The 13,338-nt window shown below is 31.7% G+C and overlaps 1 protein-coding gene across 3 annotated transcripts; it reads right to left on the bottom strand.

Moving 5' to 3' along the window:
* Positions 1-1,400: 1,400 nt before the first annotated feature.
* Positions 1,401-9,978, bottom strand: LOC113872567. Of its 3 annotated transcripts, XR_003505889.1 has the most exons (5): positions 8,860-9,970; positions 6,635-7,960; positions 4,905-5,019; positions 3,823-4,220; positions 1,401-1,411 (listed from the first exon to the last, which is right to left on the bottom strand). XR_003505889.1 is itself a non-coding variant. In XM_027510208.1 (4 exons), the coding sequence occupies exons 1-4, from the start codon at positions 9,400-9,402 to the stop codon at positions 3,988-3,990; spliced, it is 2,217 nt and encodes a 738-aa protein (XP_027366009.1). In that variant the 5' UTR covers positions 9,403-9,978; the 3' UTR covers positions 3,744-3,987. The 3 variants fall into 3 exon arrangements, 2 of the variants coding, with proteins under 2 accessions (XP_027366009.1, XP_027366008.1); XM_027510208.1 differs by lacking the exon at positions 1,401-1,411 and having other exon boundaries at positions 3,744-4,220; positions 8,860-9,978; XM_027510207.1 differs by lacking the exon at positions 1,401-1,411 and having other exon boundaries at positions 3,745-4,220; positions 8,833-9,970.
* Between the last annotated feature and the right edge of the window lie 3,360 nt (positions 9,979-13,338).

Below are 13,338 nucleotides of genomic sequence, written 5' to 3'. Positions count from 1 at the left end.
AAAAAGAACAATGAAGGAGGAGAAAGCACACATCTGTTAACATTTTGCAGTACGGTTACCATGCCAGTACATTTCCAAATCTTACTTTCGGTTCCTTTTTTTTTTATTTTATTATTATTATTCATTTATTATTATTTCGATTATGTTATTTTGTTTCTTTTGGGCTTAGGTAGCCCACTGTTTAAACGGAAGGGTATTTTAAGTTTAAAAAAAATATAAAACAATGAATATTTATTTATTTATTTCCCTATTTCCAGTTTCTATCCATTTATTTATTTATGTACTTTTAAATTATTTTAATAAAATCATCTCACTTTTTTTTTTATCTTTAAATAATTTGTGGTATTTTATTTTAAATTACGATGTTAACATCTATTTTTATTATTTTAGATTTTCTTTTTATTTTTAATTACAGATGTACCCCTTCTCACTAAAAGTAATAGGAGATAAATAAAATAATAATAAAAATTCATAATAATTATTGAATTTTTGCTTGTCTAATTAATTAATTTATTCTTGAGTTGTTTATTCTTAGTATTTTTTTATTATTTTATTATTTTGTGTAAATTCAGAATATTGAAATAATTTGATTTTATATTCGTGTTTGTTTTTATTTATTTAATGAATATGAAATATATATATATATATATATATATATATGTTTCATAAATTTATTTTATATTATGATCAAGGAATAAATAATATAATTGCATCAATTTATAACATTAACGTGTAACTTCTCTACTGTCATATGTTATAAATTGATAAAGTGTACGTGTACTTATGTTACCGAGGCTTTAGGCAATATTAATTTATCATATGTTATTAATATTTTAATTATCTTAATAATCAATCAAAATATATTCTCTATAATTACTATTTTACTAATCAATCAATTTAAATAGAATTTATTTTATTAACACAATAATTTATAATGCTAATGTATAATGACTCTACCTTTATGCATTATAAATTGTTAAAATCTATGTATACCAACGTTACCTTAGATTCTATACAATATAAATTTATCAAAAATTTTAATCATTTTATTAAATAATTTTACTTTTTTATCTTTATTTTTTATTTGTTGTTTTATTTTTAAAAATTTAAATATATTTATTCCATTCATTAAATGAAATTAATTTTATATTTTAAATTTTCTTAAGTCATATTTCTAATTTTAAAAAATTTAAATAATTAATCATTTCTTCATTTTACCGTACAAATTTTTGCAACATCAATGTGTGATTGACATTGCCTTTGATTGTATAAAAAATTATAAGAGATTTATGTATATTTTATGTTATCTTAAATTTTCTTTTAACATTAATCATAATTAAAATTTAAATTCAAATACTTCGTTTACAAATGAAATATTTTTAATGATTTACATTATAGTTGTGTGATCTTCCTTCACCTTCTATATTGTTTCTTGTAGGGTACATGTATAGTCATATTATCCTTTATCCTAAACATTATAATTTTATGAAAATAATTTTAATTTCAAAATAAATATTCTCTTACTAAACTTAATTTTAATTAATCAAATTCATAATTTTTAAATAGAACTACGTGACTTTGAGTTTTTTATTACACCTGGAGATATGTAGGAGCAGCAATCCTATCCATCAAGTCAAAATAATTTTTTTCTTTTAAGATACGAGTTAACATTTTGATAAATAATTTTTCTCCTTCTAAAAATAAAAATAACTATTGTATAGGGGTTAAATAAATATATTTTAAAATTAAAATAAATTTACACAATTAATTTAAGATAATTATAAGGTGTTAATACCTTCCCAATACGTAAATGGCTCACTAACTCATTTTGGTTTCAAACATCATATTATTTTAAAAGTTTTTCTAAGGTTTTTTTAAAATAAATTTTGATGGCAACTCCTCTAATTTTTTTAGAAAACATTTTTTTATTCTTCTAATATTTTTCTTAAAATGTTTTTTTGTCGTACCATTGCAACTAACTGGTTGCGATATACATGTTGTATTAGAAAATATTTTCAGTATTATTTTGATAGTTTTATAAAATAAAAATTTAGTGGAGAGGAGGATACTTACCTTTATAAATATTTTTAGGTAATGAAGAGATAAAAAAAGATAGATCTGTCTTAAGATCATATTCGCAGTGGATTGTAGGGGAGAAAACTATTCTCTTAAAATTTAGTTTATTTTTAGGAAAGTAATAATATTAATTAAGTTTGCATTTAGAGTTAATAATAATATGTAATTATTTCAAATATTGATTTTAGAGTTTATGATGTTTTGATAAGTCATATTATAAAAGGTGATTTAAGGTGTATGTGTAATACTTAGTAGTTAGTTACTTTAAATTTTAATTTATATTCAACTTTAGTTAGAAATTTAATTTACTGAAAGACAGTTTTATTTATATTATGAACTTGAATTATATACATATAATGAAATTTTGGCTTTCACTTTAATTATAAATTTTAAATTATAAAAATATATTTTATTCATATTATGAATCATATATATTTATATATATATAGGGAAGGATCTTCTTACATCGATATAAGTCTATAAACTCTTAACACTCAACTTGAACCTTTCATTTAATTTAAATTTACCGGATTATAATTTATTACTTCATTTACCGTTAAATTTTTAAGTAAAATAAAAAGTTCAGATTGAGAGTATAAATCATTTAAAATGGAGAAAGAATGTTACAAAATTCAAGGAACGGTAAAATATAAAGAATTTGATGCTAACAAATATTTCTAAGTTAATTAAATGTTTATCATAAAATCCAAGTTGGATTCATGAAATATGAGGATCTCGTGTATCATACACAACAATGTGCACAATCTTATTTTAGATTTTGTTCTATTCATTTTAACCTATCTGAAACCCAATTGTAATGGACTGGAGTGCATGGCCCAAATTTAAAATCATTTACCTTCCCTGCGTGCGAAAGAAATTAGGCCCTGAAAAAGTCAATTGAGTTTGAAATTTAAAGAGCGTAGAAAGGCGAGGGTAGAAACTGTAAGGTTAAAGAGCGTAGCCTTCTCAAGTCTCAACTTTGGTTTCCTTCCTTCTTCAGCGGCACTACTGAGTTTATCGCTCTCCAACCAACACTCACACCTGTACCCAGATGAAAGTTTATTTGGTTCTGCTACACTTTGTAGCACCTTCAGCTTTAATTCAAAACTAGTAGATAGCCAGATGAAAGTATATTTAGATTATATACTATTTTGATGAATTCACAGAACTAAAATAATTGACATTTGCCTAGGTTAAAAACTATTTCAATAAATTTTAAAAATAATCCGGATGGTTGAATGACATGATACACAAGTCTCAATAATTAAGATAATATAACTAAGAATAATTGTTATATACCAATAGAATACATACTTTTTGAGAGATTTAAAAAAAAGAAAGATAGTTATGTAACTTACAGGTAGAAATAATGCATAAATATATAATAACCACTTAAGGGGGCCTATACATTTCAAGAAAAAGATAAAATATACATGAATCCAAACAATAAAACATCAAAACTAACTACACGATCATTTTAGTAAGATGTAAACATATTTAAATCCAATTAGCATCTCTAAAGGTAAACCTTAAGAGGCACAGGCAAGCATTTTTTTTTATCATTATTCGGCCGTTTCTTTGGGCTGGTGTGGACCTGTGGTTCTTCGATTTGCTTTCATGTACTGTTTTGGACCCAAAAGCTAATAACTAAAGCGGCACCTGATCGAGGCTTAGAAATCCCGTATTTCTTTTTTTATATTATTTCCATATTCTTAGAATTCTTTCATCCGAAAAAAGTAAATCAACCAATCTACTCTTACAAAAGTTCGGTGAGGTCTTCATTTCAATCCAAGTTGTACATACAAAAATCTATACAATGTTTACAATAAAAGAACACAGCAGCAAATCCACTGTACCCATCCTGTGATAAACTTGTGCTATAATTAATTAGCATCGGAATTGATCTAACCATCAATCAAGAAAATATTCTGCTGCGGCATCTACTGATTCTGCAGCAAGAGCTGCTTCGGCTATTCTAATCAACATCGTGGCCTTGTAGGTGGCCAAATCTGCATTCTGGGCAAGCACTTGAGCCATTTTCCGTTTTTGTACGGCTAATTCCATGGATATGTTCGCAGAGGTTTTGGCTTGTTCAATCCTAAGCATTGCATTCTCTTCCAAGGCATCTTGTTCAGCTGCAATAGCTGAAAATGAATAGAAGATCAGACAAACTTTTATAAAATGCACTGGTATACATTAGCAAACACCTGCAATTTAAATGCTTATTAAATGAAGTCCAACATGACTTATAAGATGAATACAAAACCCAACAACATTTAATAGTCGGCAATAATATCCCAAACAAAATTGACAGCAATCTTACTCTCATAATAGATCCTTCTAGAAACCTATACATATATTGCATTCAGACACAAATCACTGTAGACTCAGACATGGGGGTTGATGAGGAAGTGGAAGGGGGCATATTCAAGAGCTTAATTCTTCTAAACATCAACATAAGTAGCAGAATTTACTGCAAAGTTATGATGTTGCCAAATCAAAACATTTGAATTGGACGAATATACACATGCAGTTAAAAGATATATGATAAAATATGAAATGAGTATAAACAGGGAAAAGGTCCAAAATCATTTGATTCAAAGAACCAGCCACAAAACAAGATCATTGAACAAACAGGTCAATACTTGTATTGCGTAAGATGAATGCCAAAAGAAAGGCTCATCTACACAAAAGACTAAACGTGGTCAAGGAAAAACCACTACATCAAAATTCAACACAATTGTGGTGAAGGTCAATGAATTCAAATTCACAGCATTCAATAGAAGAAATCTACATTCCATCTTGTTGAAGACAGGTCATAAAATTACCTTTCAACACACTTGGTTGATTGCCTCTCCCAAACTGACTTGGTTGTCTCTTAAATGACCTCCTTTTCCGCAGTAAAGGCTTCGGGATTAGTGGAGCTCTCTTTGATTGATGACCCTGACACAATTAACTCAACCACGTCAATCAGATAATGGGGATGTAATGCAGTACTGAATTTTGCAACAATGCCGTGCCCAACAGGATATATTATACCCAACCGAAGTATCTAAACTAAGATTGGCAAAGAAAAAGAAGGGAAGAATATGGTAAGAGTTATATAGCTGTTATCAAGGCAATCAATGCAAATGATGTAGGCATAAGTATCAACATTCAAACACCCATGCCCACCGGTTACAGAAAATACATGGACCAGTTTGGTACATATGATAGCTTGATAGTACAAGACCATATAGAATAATGTCAGATAAAAGATATATAGCTTGACAGACATATGTTAAAAGATACACAGATGTAACAAAGGTGATTAAGGCAAATGTTATAGGCATATTTATCAATATCCACACACCAAATATCCACTGATAACAAAAATTATAAGGACCTTCTGGGTACACATCATAACTTAAAAATACAAGCCCATGTAGTATACAGCCTGATAAATTTTTTTTAACTATTTAGTGTTTGGTGAGACATCATGTAAGATTCTGAATAAGATATTACTATCATAAGTTAGGTGCTACATTGTATAACACCACACAATGTAAACTATCTTCTCTCGATGCTTTAAATACATGTTTCCATCTGTGCTTGTAATGGTGATTTACAAAATATAAACTATTCAATCATTATTTTCTTGATGAGGGAATAAATCCTCTCAAGTCCAATTTTAACATGAAAGAGTGACGGATTGAGATCTCATTTGTTTACTCTTGAAATCAATCAATGTTTTGGAAATAGTAGAGGACGTGGCCGTGAGTGTGAAAAGTTGATAGGGTACACAATGTAGTCTCTAGAAAATGATCACATGCTGAGCATCAGGTGGGCTTCTGTTACGATTCAGTGAGTAGTGAGGGGGAATACTCGCAACAATTAGTACAGGGGAAGGTGTGTGCAGTGAAGGTGTATATTTTTCCATTCTCTGGTGTAAGTGACAGAGCATCATATTCGTCTCATGAGCCCAAGTCATTAAGGCATTGTGAATATCCCTTTTGAATTGAATAATAAATTTAGTATTCCAACATTCAGTTGAGTCCTTTTCCTGGGTAGTTTTCTGTTCCTAATACATCTTGAGCATTACCATATTACTTTATAACATAAAATTAATACTCATTGACCTGATAAATCTTTACTCCTATAGAGTAAAAATATGAATTTTATCATTTTGGACAAGAAATAATTCTGATTTCAGAAAAACTTCAGGAAGAAACAAAACAGTCATAAGGAATAAATTTACATGCAATTGTTGAATTAGTTTACATGATGACATTTGCCAACAAGCAAGAAGAATGAAAATGAACTCCATTAATATGGACTCAAACCCATATTAGCACTGACAGTGGCTAATGGAAGTACAGTATATTAACTATAATACATGTACTCATCCAGATTTTTAATTAATTCATATGAAAAAAAATTAGGAGAAACAGTTTAAGCCACAGGTCCCGAATGATCTGTATTTTGACTGCAAGATGACTTAACTAGCAATCTATAATTAACATGCTGCCCCCCCCAGCGCGCACACAATAAAATATCTAAAACATGATTGAAAATTTACCTGAAAAACCCTGAGCAGAAAAGATCGTTTTTGCTTCCGCTTTCTCGTCCAATAGTTATATACAGCTTCTACAACTTCCTTGCTACCAAGATCCAGACAACCATTAGCTGCAGATTTCTCATCAAGAGAATCATCTGGATTACAGTAATAAACCTTCTCTAAAGCATCAATAATTAACTCAAAATTATCCTCTGACACATGATCTTGAAACTGATTATTGAACTTCTCCAGCCATTCCTCATCTTCAGAATCCATGTCATAATTTGCTGCTGTCCTTGTCATTGCTCTAGTTAACTCATCACCAATGGCAGATATGTATGCATCTGGTCTATGAAAGGGAAAACTGTTAGTTTCCGCATAGGATGAGACCTCACGCACTCCTGGAACTGGGATAAATCTAGTGGCAGTAGCAGGCATATTTCGATCAGAACACTCCTTATAAAGGTCTTTAAAGACATTCCAGTCTTGGCGATTGGCAAACTCCAGCTTCCAACCATTGTCCAATTGATACATTATCGCATGGGTGAACCGATTGGACAAGGAGGGCCGCATCACTTTTTCTGCTTTGAATGTGCATCTAGTTAATCCATCTTTCTTTACAGTGAGAACCCATTCTGTTGGAGCCGACATCTCTAAAGTGACCATTGCTCCCTCTACCCTGTAGCATTGGTCCAACTCAGTAACCAATAAGTTTGCAGAACAGAGAGATGAATCCAGCCTTTCTTTTGAATCCACTGTGGCAGAACTTGCTTCTTCCAGGCTTCCAGTGGCGCTACCATTGGCCAAACTCCTAAGTTTCTTGCTAGGGGTCACACCAGACAATTGGCTATTGCTTTTCCTACCACCCATTAAATCAGAAGAAACTGTTCCATTACTTCTGCGTGAACTCAACATTGAAGGATTACGAACTTTCCTTTTCCTGAGTGAACTTCTTCTCTTCTGAATGCCTCTAGAGTTCAAAATGTTCCTATATTGTCCATTTCGACCAGCAACCCTGGTAGCCTTAACAGAAGAAGGTAAGGATAAACAATCATCAATTACAATAACATCAGGTGTATCAGTTGCAGCCTCAGAAAGTTCTCTCTTGAAGGTCTGCTGTTCATTCTGATATACTGGTAAATCATCATCAGCCTCATCATCCTCAACATCACTAAGCACATTTATTGGATTATGTACAAGAAAAAATGACCTAAACACAGGTTTCAAAAGCATCGCAGAATGCAGATACTCAAAGTAAAGAGGAACAGCAGAAAAGTCAACTGAGAACAACGGCAACTCCATGATCTCAAAGAACTGGCATATTCCAATTTTGACAGCAGGAGGACCCTGAAAGATGATAAAAATCAGAAACAACGTTGGATCACGGGAAAAATAAAACCTTCAAAACCAACAACTAAACACTGATTCTTTTTTCCCACAAAATGCTCCTGCTACTATTGACAAGCCAGTTTATATTTATTAAATAACCAGTGTAAATAAATTCTTAGTCTCTACTAAGCCATATCATTCTATTATCATTTTTATTAACATATGCAGCAGAATGCCAACCACAAAGCAAAATATGCAAAGTATCTAGTGTGTTACAGTCAAGTTTAAGTTTGAATAACCGACCACACACAGAAGTCAGGGACACAAGCATTGGGTAGAGAGGAGCAGGTTGAAAACACACAACAGCAAATCACTGGCAAAAGATGCCCAAAATAATGTATTCAAGGAACCGCAAGTGAAGGAACACATATGTAACGGGGACGGCATCAATTTCAATAAAATAAAGGAGTAAGCACGAAGATTTTTCAAGATCCTACCACCAACCCAAACAAATTTCAAAACTCTAATACAAACCCGTATTATTACTCGTTATATCAACTATAGTAAAATTACAATCCTTATGGGTTTGTTATAAAAGAGAAGGAAAGGGGGGGCAAATATTTAATTTTCAACTTTAATGAGTATATTTATAAAGTAAACAAAAGAAAAAAATTAAGGTTGTCTAATCCATCATTTTCATTTTTATTTCAAAAAAATTAATGAAAGTAGAGAATGTTAATTAGAAATTTTAAAAAAATGTCCTTCCCTCCAGAGCCTAACCCCCAATCACACTCTAAAATAAAAACTTATTATCTGTTATTCACCACTCCCATCCCATAAATACACAAACACGCGAATCCAACGAATTGGCAATTAAAAAGATAACAAACCAAAAGCAAAAGGATAACAACGTTAACCTTCACGAACTGCATGCCCCGCGACGCAAAAGCACCATGGATCGGCTCACATAGAAAGAAGGACAAGAGCTCCAACGGCGAAACCCGAACCCTCGTCGCATACCTCAGCAACGAAGCCAACAACCTCGAAAAGCTTCCACTGGTTCCAGCACAAGGACTCACAACAACCGCAAGCACGCTGCAGCAATCACTCTCTTTCCTTCTAGAATCTTCTAATATTCCCGTCGACAACCTCCTCCGCCTCCTCTGATACACAATGCCAAATTTCCTATTAACAACAGCCTCATGTTCCTTCTTCCTCTCCACACTCTTCCGCTCCTCGGTTCTAGAATCTTCCCGCTTCGCCTTCGAGGTGCCACGTGGCGAAGTGGCATCGAGTTTCGCCGCCTTTGCGGGTGGCCAATCGTCCCCATCGTTGGCTCTCTTGGTCTTGACCTCACCTGATTCCGGCCATAATCGCCGACCGGACCGTAAAACACGGGCCGAGTCGGCTCCTTTCATACCGAACACCCTCGTCGTTCGTCTCGTCCCCGCCGCCGGCATTGCCGTACGCGTATTTATCTTCAAAACCCCCGGTTTTCACTTGAACCGGAAACCGAACCGAATTGAACCGGTTTGTTCTTTTTTTTTTTTTTTGGTTTAGTTATTTTTTCACGGAGAACAGAGACGCAACATGGTCTTGCTGATGCTATAGAAAAGGAAACGCCATGGTGTGAAGAAAATCGAACTGCGATCGTGTCCGATATATAAATTAAAAAAACATGAGAGAGAGAGAGAGAGAGAGAGAGAGAGAGAGGAAAAGGGAGAGAGAAAGGGGTTTCTGAAAAATCGAAGCTTGAAGGGGAACAAGAGCGAGAAATCTCGGAACGAGATCGCAAAGAGTGAGATCTGTGAGAAGTGAAAAGAGCGCGCGCTAAGAGGAGAGAGAGTGAGAGAGTGGCTCACTGTTTCGGCTAGGGTTTATGATTAAAACCGCTCGAGGGAAGAGGGAGAGAGAGAGAGAGAGTTTGGCCGAGTGATGGGAACCGTTGGATGGGATAGATGGAGGGTCGAGATTTGTTTGGCACGCAGGCCGATATGGCTCCCTCCAAAGAGCGTTTTTCTTGTTTCTCAAGACTTAAAAGGAAGAGAGAGAGAGAAATAGGAGAGTGGATATTTTAAGGACACGTAATAAGTTAGCATAGCAGTGAGGTGTGAAAAGACAGCTTCAACCTCCGTAGAAGTCAAGACTTTGGAATTTGGAAGGCCACCAGAGTTCGTCCCCCAAAAAACATTATTATTATTAATTACTAATACTCCTTCAAAATTCAAAAACAATTATTCACCAAAATCTATAAAAACTAATCCTTAGTATTTTAAAAAATATTTACAATATTAAATCGTTAAATTAATTATTTATATATTAATATTTATTTTATATATAATCTGTCAGTGTTAAATTTTTAACAAGGATATTTTCTAGAGTCATTTAAATGAAGAGATAGAATATCAAAAGCTTTTTTTTTTTTGAATTATTTTTATAAATTCGAGAAGGTTTTTGTAAAATTTTTACAGTAAAATTATATATATATACTTAAATAGACTCAAGTTCTGTAGATGAAATTTGGCCATCTAAAATTTGATTATCAGGGAACTGAATTTTGAGTTAATTTTTTTTATTTTTAAATTTTATTTTATGTTTTTATATAATAAAATAAATATTATTATTTAAATTATATTTATAATATGTTATTTGAAGAAATAATTTATTAGTTATATATAATAAAATAAGTTTTATTATTTGAATTATGTTTATATTTTTATATTATTAAACACATTTAAGATATAATAAATAATATTTTTAGAAAAAATAATAAATTATATTTTTAAAAATTAATTAAAATAATTAAATAATAAGTAAATTATTTTAGATAATAATGTTAATGCTTAAATTATTTATACTTAAAGAATAATAATTATATTTTTTAAAATTAAATAAATATATTAAATATTATTCTATTTATTTATTTATTTAAATATGTAATTTTGACTTAATATTTTTAAATATTAGTATGATAAAATGATATTTTGAATAAAAATTTTATTTTAATTAAATTAGTTTTTTTTAAATGACATTATTTAATATTATAATTTTTAATACCCTAAATCCTAAAACTTTACTATTATAATTTTTAATAAATTTTATTTGAGAGTAAAAAAATTATTTTTAAAAAGTAAATAAAATATTATATTATAAGTTAATTATTTTTACTTGAGACAAATATTATGAAATTAACGTTTTCATATTAGTAAGGTAACATTGATAAAAACAAAGTGTATTAATAAAGATGATAACAAGTTCATAACAACATTAATAATTAACTGTCTCTGTAATAATGGCCAGTTCCACAACGAGGGTGAGTCTGTGACGTGGTGGGTTTCGTCGTTGTTATTATTGTTCTGAGATTTCATGATGAACTTGCAGAAGATTTGGATCATCATGAATGTCTAGTTGTTAGAATGCATTTGATGAATTACCAGGTTCATTAGCAAAATTCGGTTGTTAAAGAGACTGCATGTAAATTTGTGCTGAAAATAGAGTTGTAAAATCAACTCAAAATAAGTTTGTAAAAAAGTCCTCTGATGTTGTTCCAAACAGATGTTTTGTATTAATTATGTTTGCTTCTAGCGTAATGTTCAGAAGAATTGATGCAGTCTTATGGTACGACGGTGTGGAAATCGTATCAATTTCAAATGTGTTGATAGTCCCTAATTGTTGGTCGCTCCACTTTGGATCTTGTAGTAGTGGTAGCATAGATAGAAAATAGATAAAATTGGCAATGTATCATTCCATGTATTCTTGTGTGTGACATAATAGGCCTTACATTAGATGACACGTTATTGTCAGCTCACGTCTGTTGTTCCATATTTCTATCCATTGAGCATGTCTTGTAACCCAATTTTCATCCTGTCTTCTTCTCATGTCAATTTTGTGAAGGTCATTCAAATTATTCGGTGGAGAAGGGACTTCTTAGAAGAGACAAAACTGTTATTTTACTCTATCTGTTTGGTATCATTCAACAATTGCAAAACAAAGGATGGTGATACATGAAGTCCACAGTTGGACATCTCTATATGCTTCTTTGGGTATTGATGTTTGCAAGTCTTGATATGGCGCCTATAAAAACTACAAATAAATTTAACTTTTTTACTTAAGATTATGTGTAAAAGATAAGAAAATAAATATGAAAAATTACCTAATTAGCTTGAATGTGATCAAACATTGATCTGTACCCTACAACATCATTGTGAGGTTTAGTACTCTATCCCCGCTCTTTCTGCACATGAAAGGGTATGTTGGTGAATTACTAGAAATTGGCGCAATATATGGCATGTGATACCATGCCTAGGACATTAACAGTTATGAGCAACCACTCATTGTTTTGCTACCAACTTCTGTGGCTTTGCACATTTCCCTATATAACATAGCTAAACAAGCAGAACCCTAACTATATCATCTTGTTCTTCTAAGATTAGTTAATAAAGCTAAATACATAAGATGTACTTTGTTGTCTGTTTTGTCAGGCATCAAAACACCTCCAATTAAACCTAGTATATAAGCTCTACAATGGGCGTGAACTTCTTCTTCAAATGGTTCTTCTGGTAATGACAACATGTTGTCTCTCAGCCACTTCAGTTTTAACATAAAGCCAATAAGTGACTCTCCCTTGACTGGCACGATATCGAGATATGTATCACACATTTTCTCCCAGTCAAACATTGTTAAACCAATGACTGGTAAACCATCAACTCTTAGCTCGAGTTGAAGTGCAACATCCTTTAGGGTTATGGTGCACTCCCCTACTAGAAAATGGAATGTGTGAGTTTCAAATCTCCACCTCTCGACCAAAGTTGTTATCAATGCGTGATCCACCTTAAGATGCCTTAGTTTTGCTACCTCAGCAAAATCAAGTTGTTCAAGTATAAGAACAATTAGATAACTAGGTTCTGACATTGAATGACAGAAAGATGAAATCATGTTTTCAGTTTTCTGCAGTTATTAATAAATTAGTAACATTATATGTATAATATTGATTTACATATTTAGTTAATAATGGTAATGTGTAAAACTTACCGTTCTTCCAATAAAGGCAGATCTGTATTTGTTTTGCTTCGAGAACAACACTTTTAGTAATTGGAGCAAAGACGGAGAGAAACGAAGAACAAAGATAGATGCAAGTTTAAATGAAAACATGTGGCCTTAGATGAATATATTTATAGATAAACTTTGGTACAAGAAAGTAGTTTTAGAATATTGAGAAGTCACTATCTCTTGGTCTGCGTGGCTGAGAAGTCACTATCTCTTGGTCTATGTGACTTGAGAAGTCACTATCTCTTAGTCTGGGTGACTAAGAAGTCACTATCTCTTCGTCTACGTGAATGGAGAGGTCACCATCACTCATAAAACGTGATAAAGCATTGAATGACTGAGAATTCAAT

This window comes from Abrus precatorius, unplaced genomic scaffold, assembly GCF_003935025.1.
Source record: "Abrus precatorius isolate BTA unplaced genomic scaffold, Abrus_2018 Scaffold7, whole genome shotgun sequence".
Lineage (NCBI taxonomy): Eukaryota > Viridiplantae > Streptophyta > Magnoliopsida > Fabales > Fabaceae > Abrus > Abrus precatorius.
Note: the sequence above shows the minus strand (reverse complement) of the source record. Positions and strands in the feature narration are given on the sequence as shown.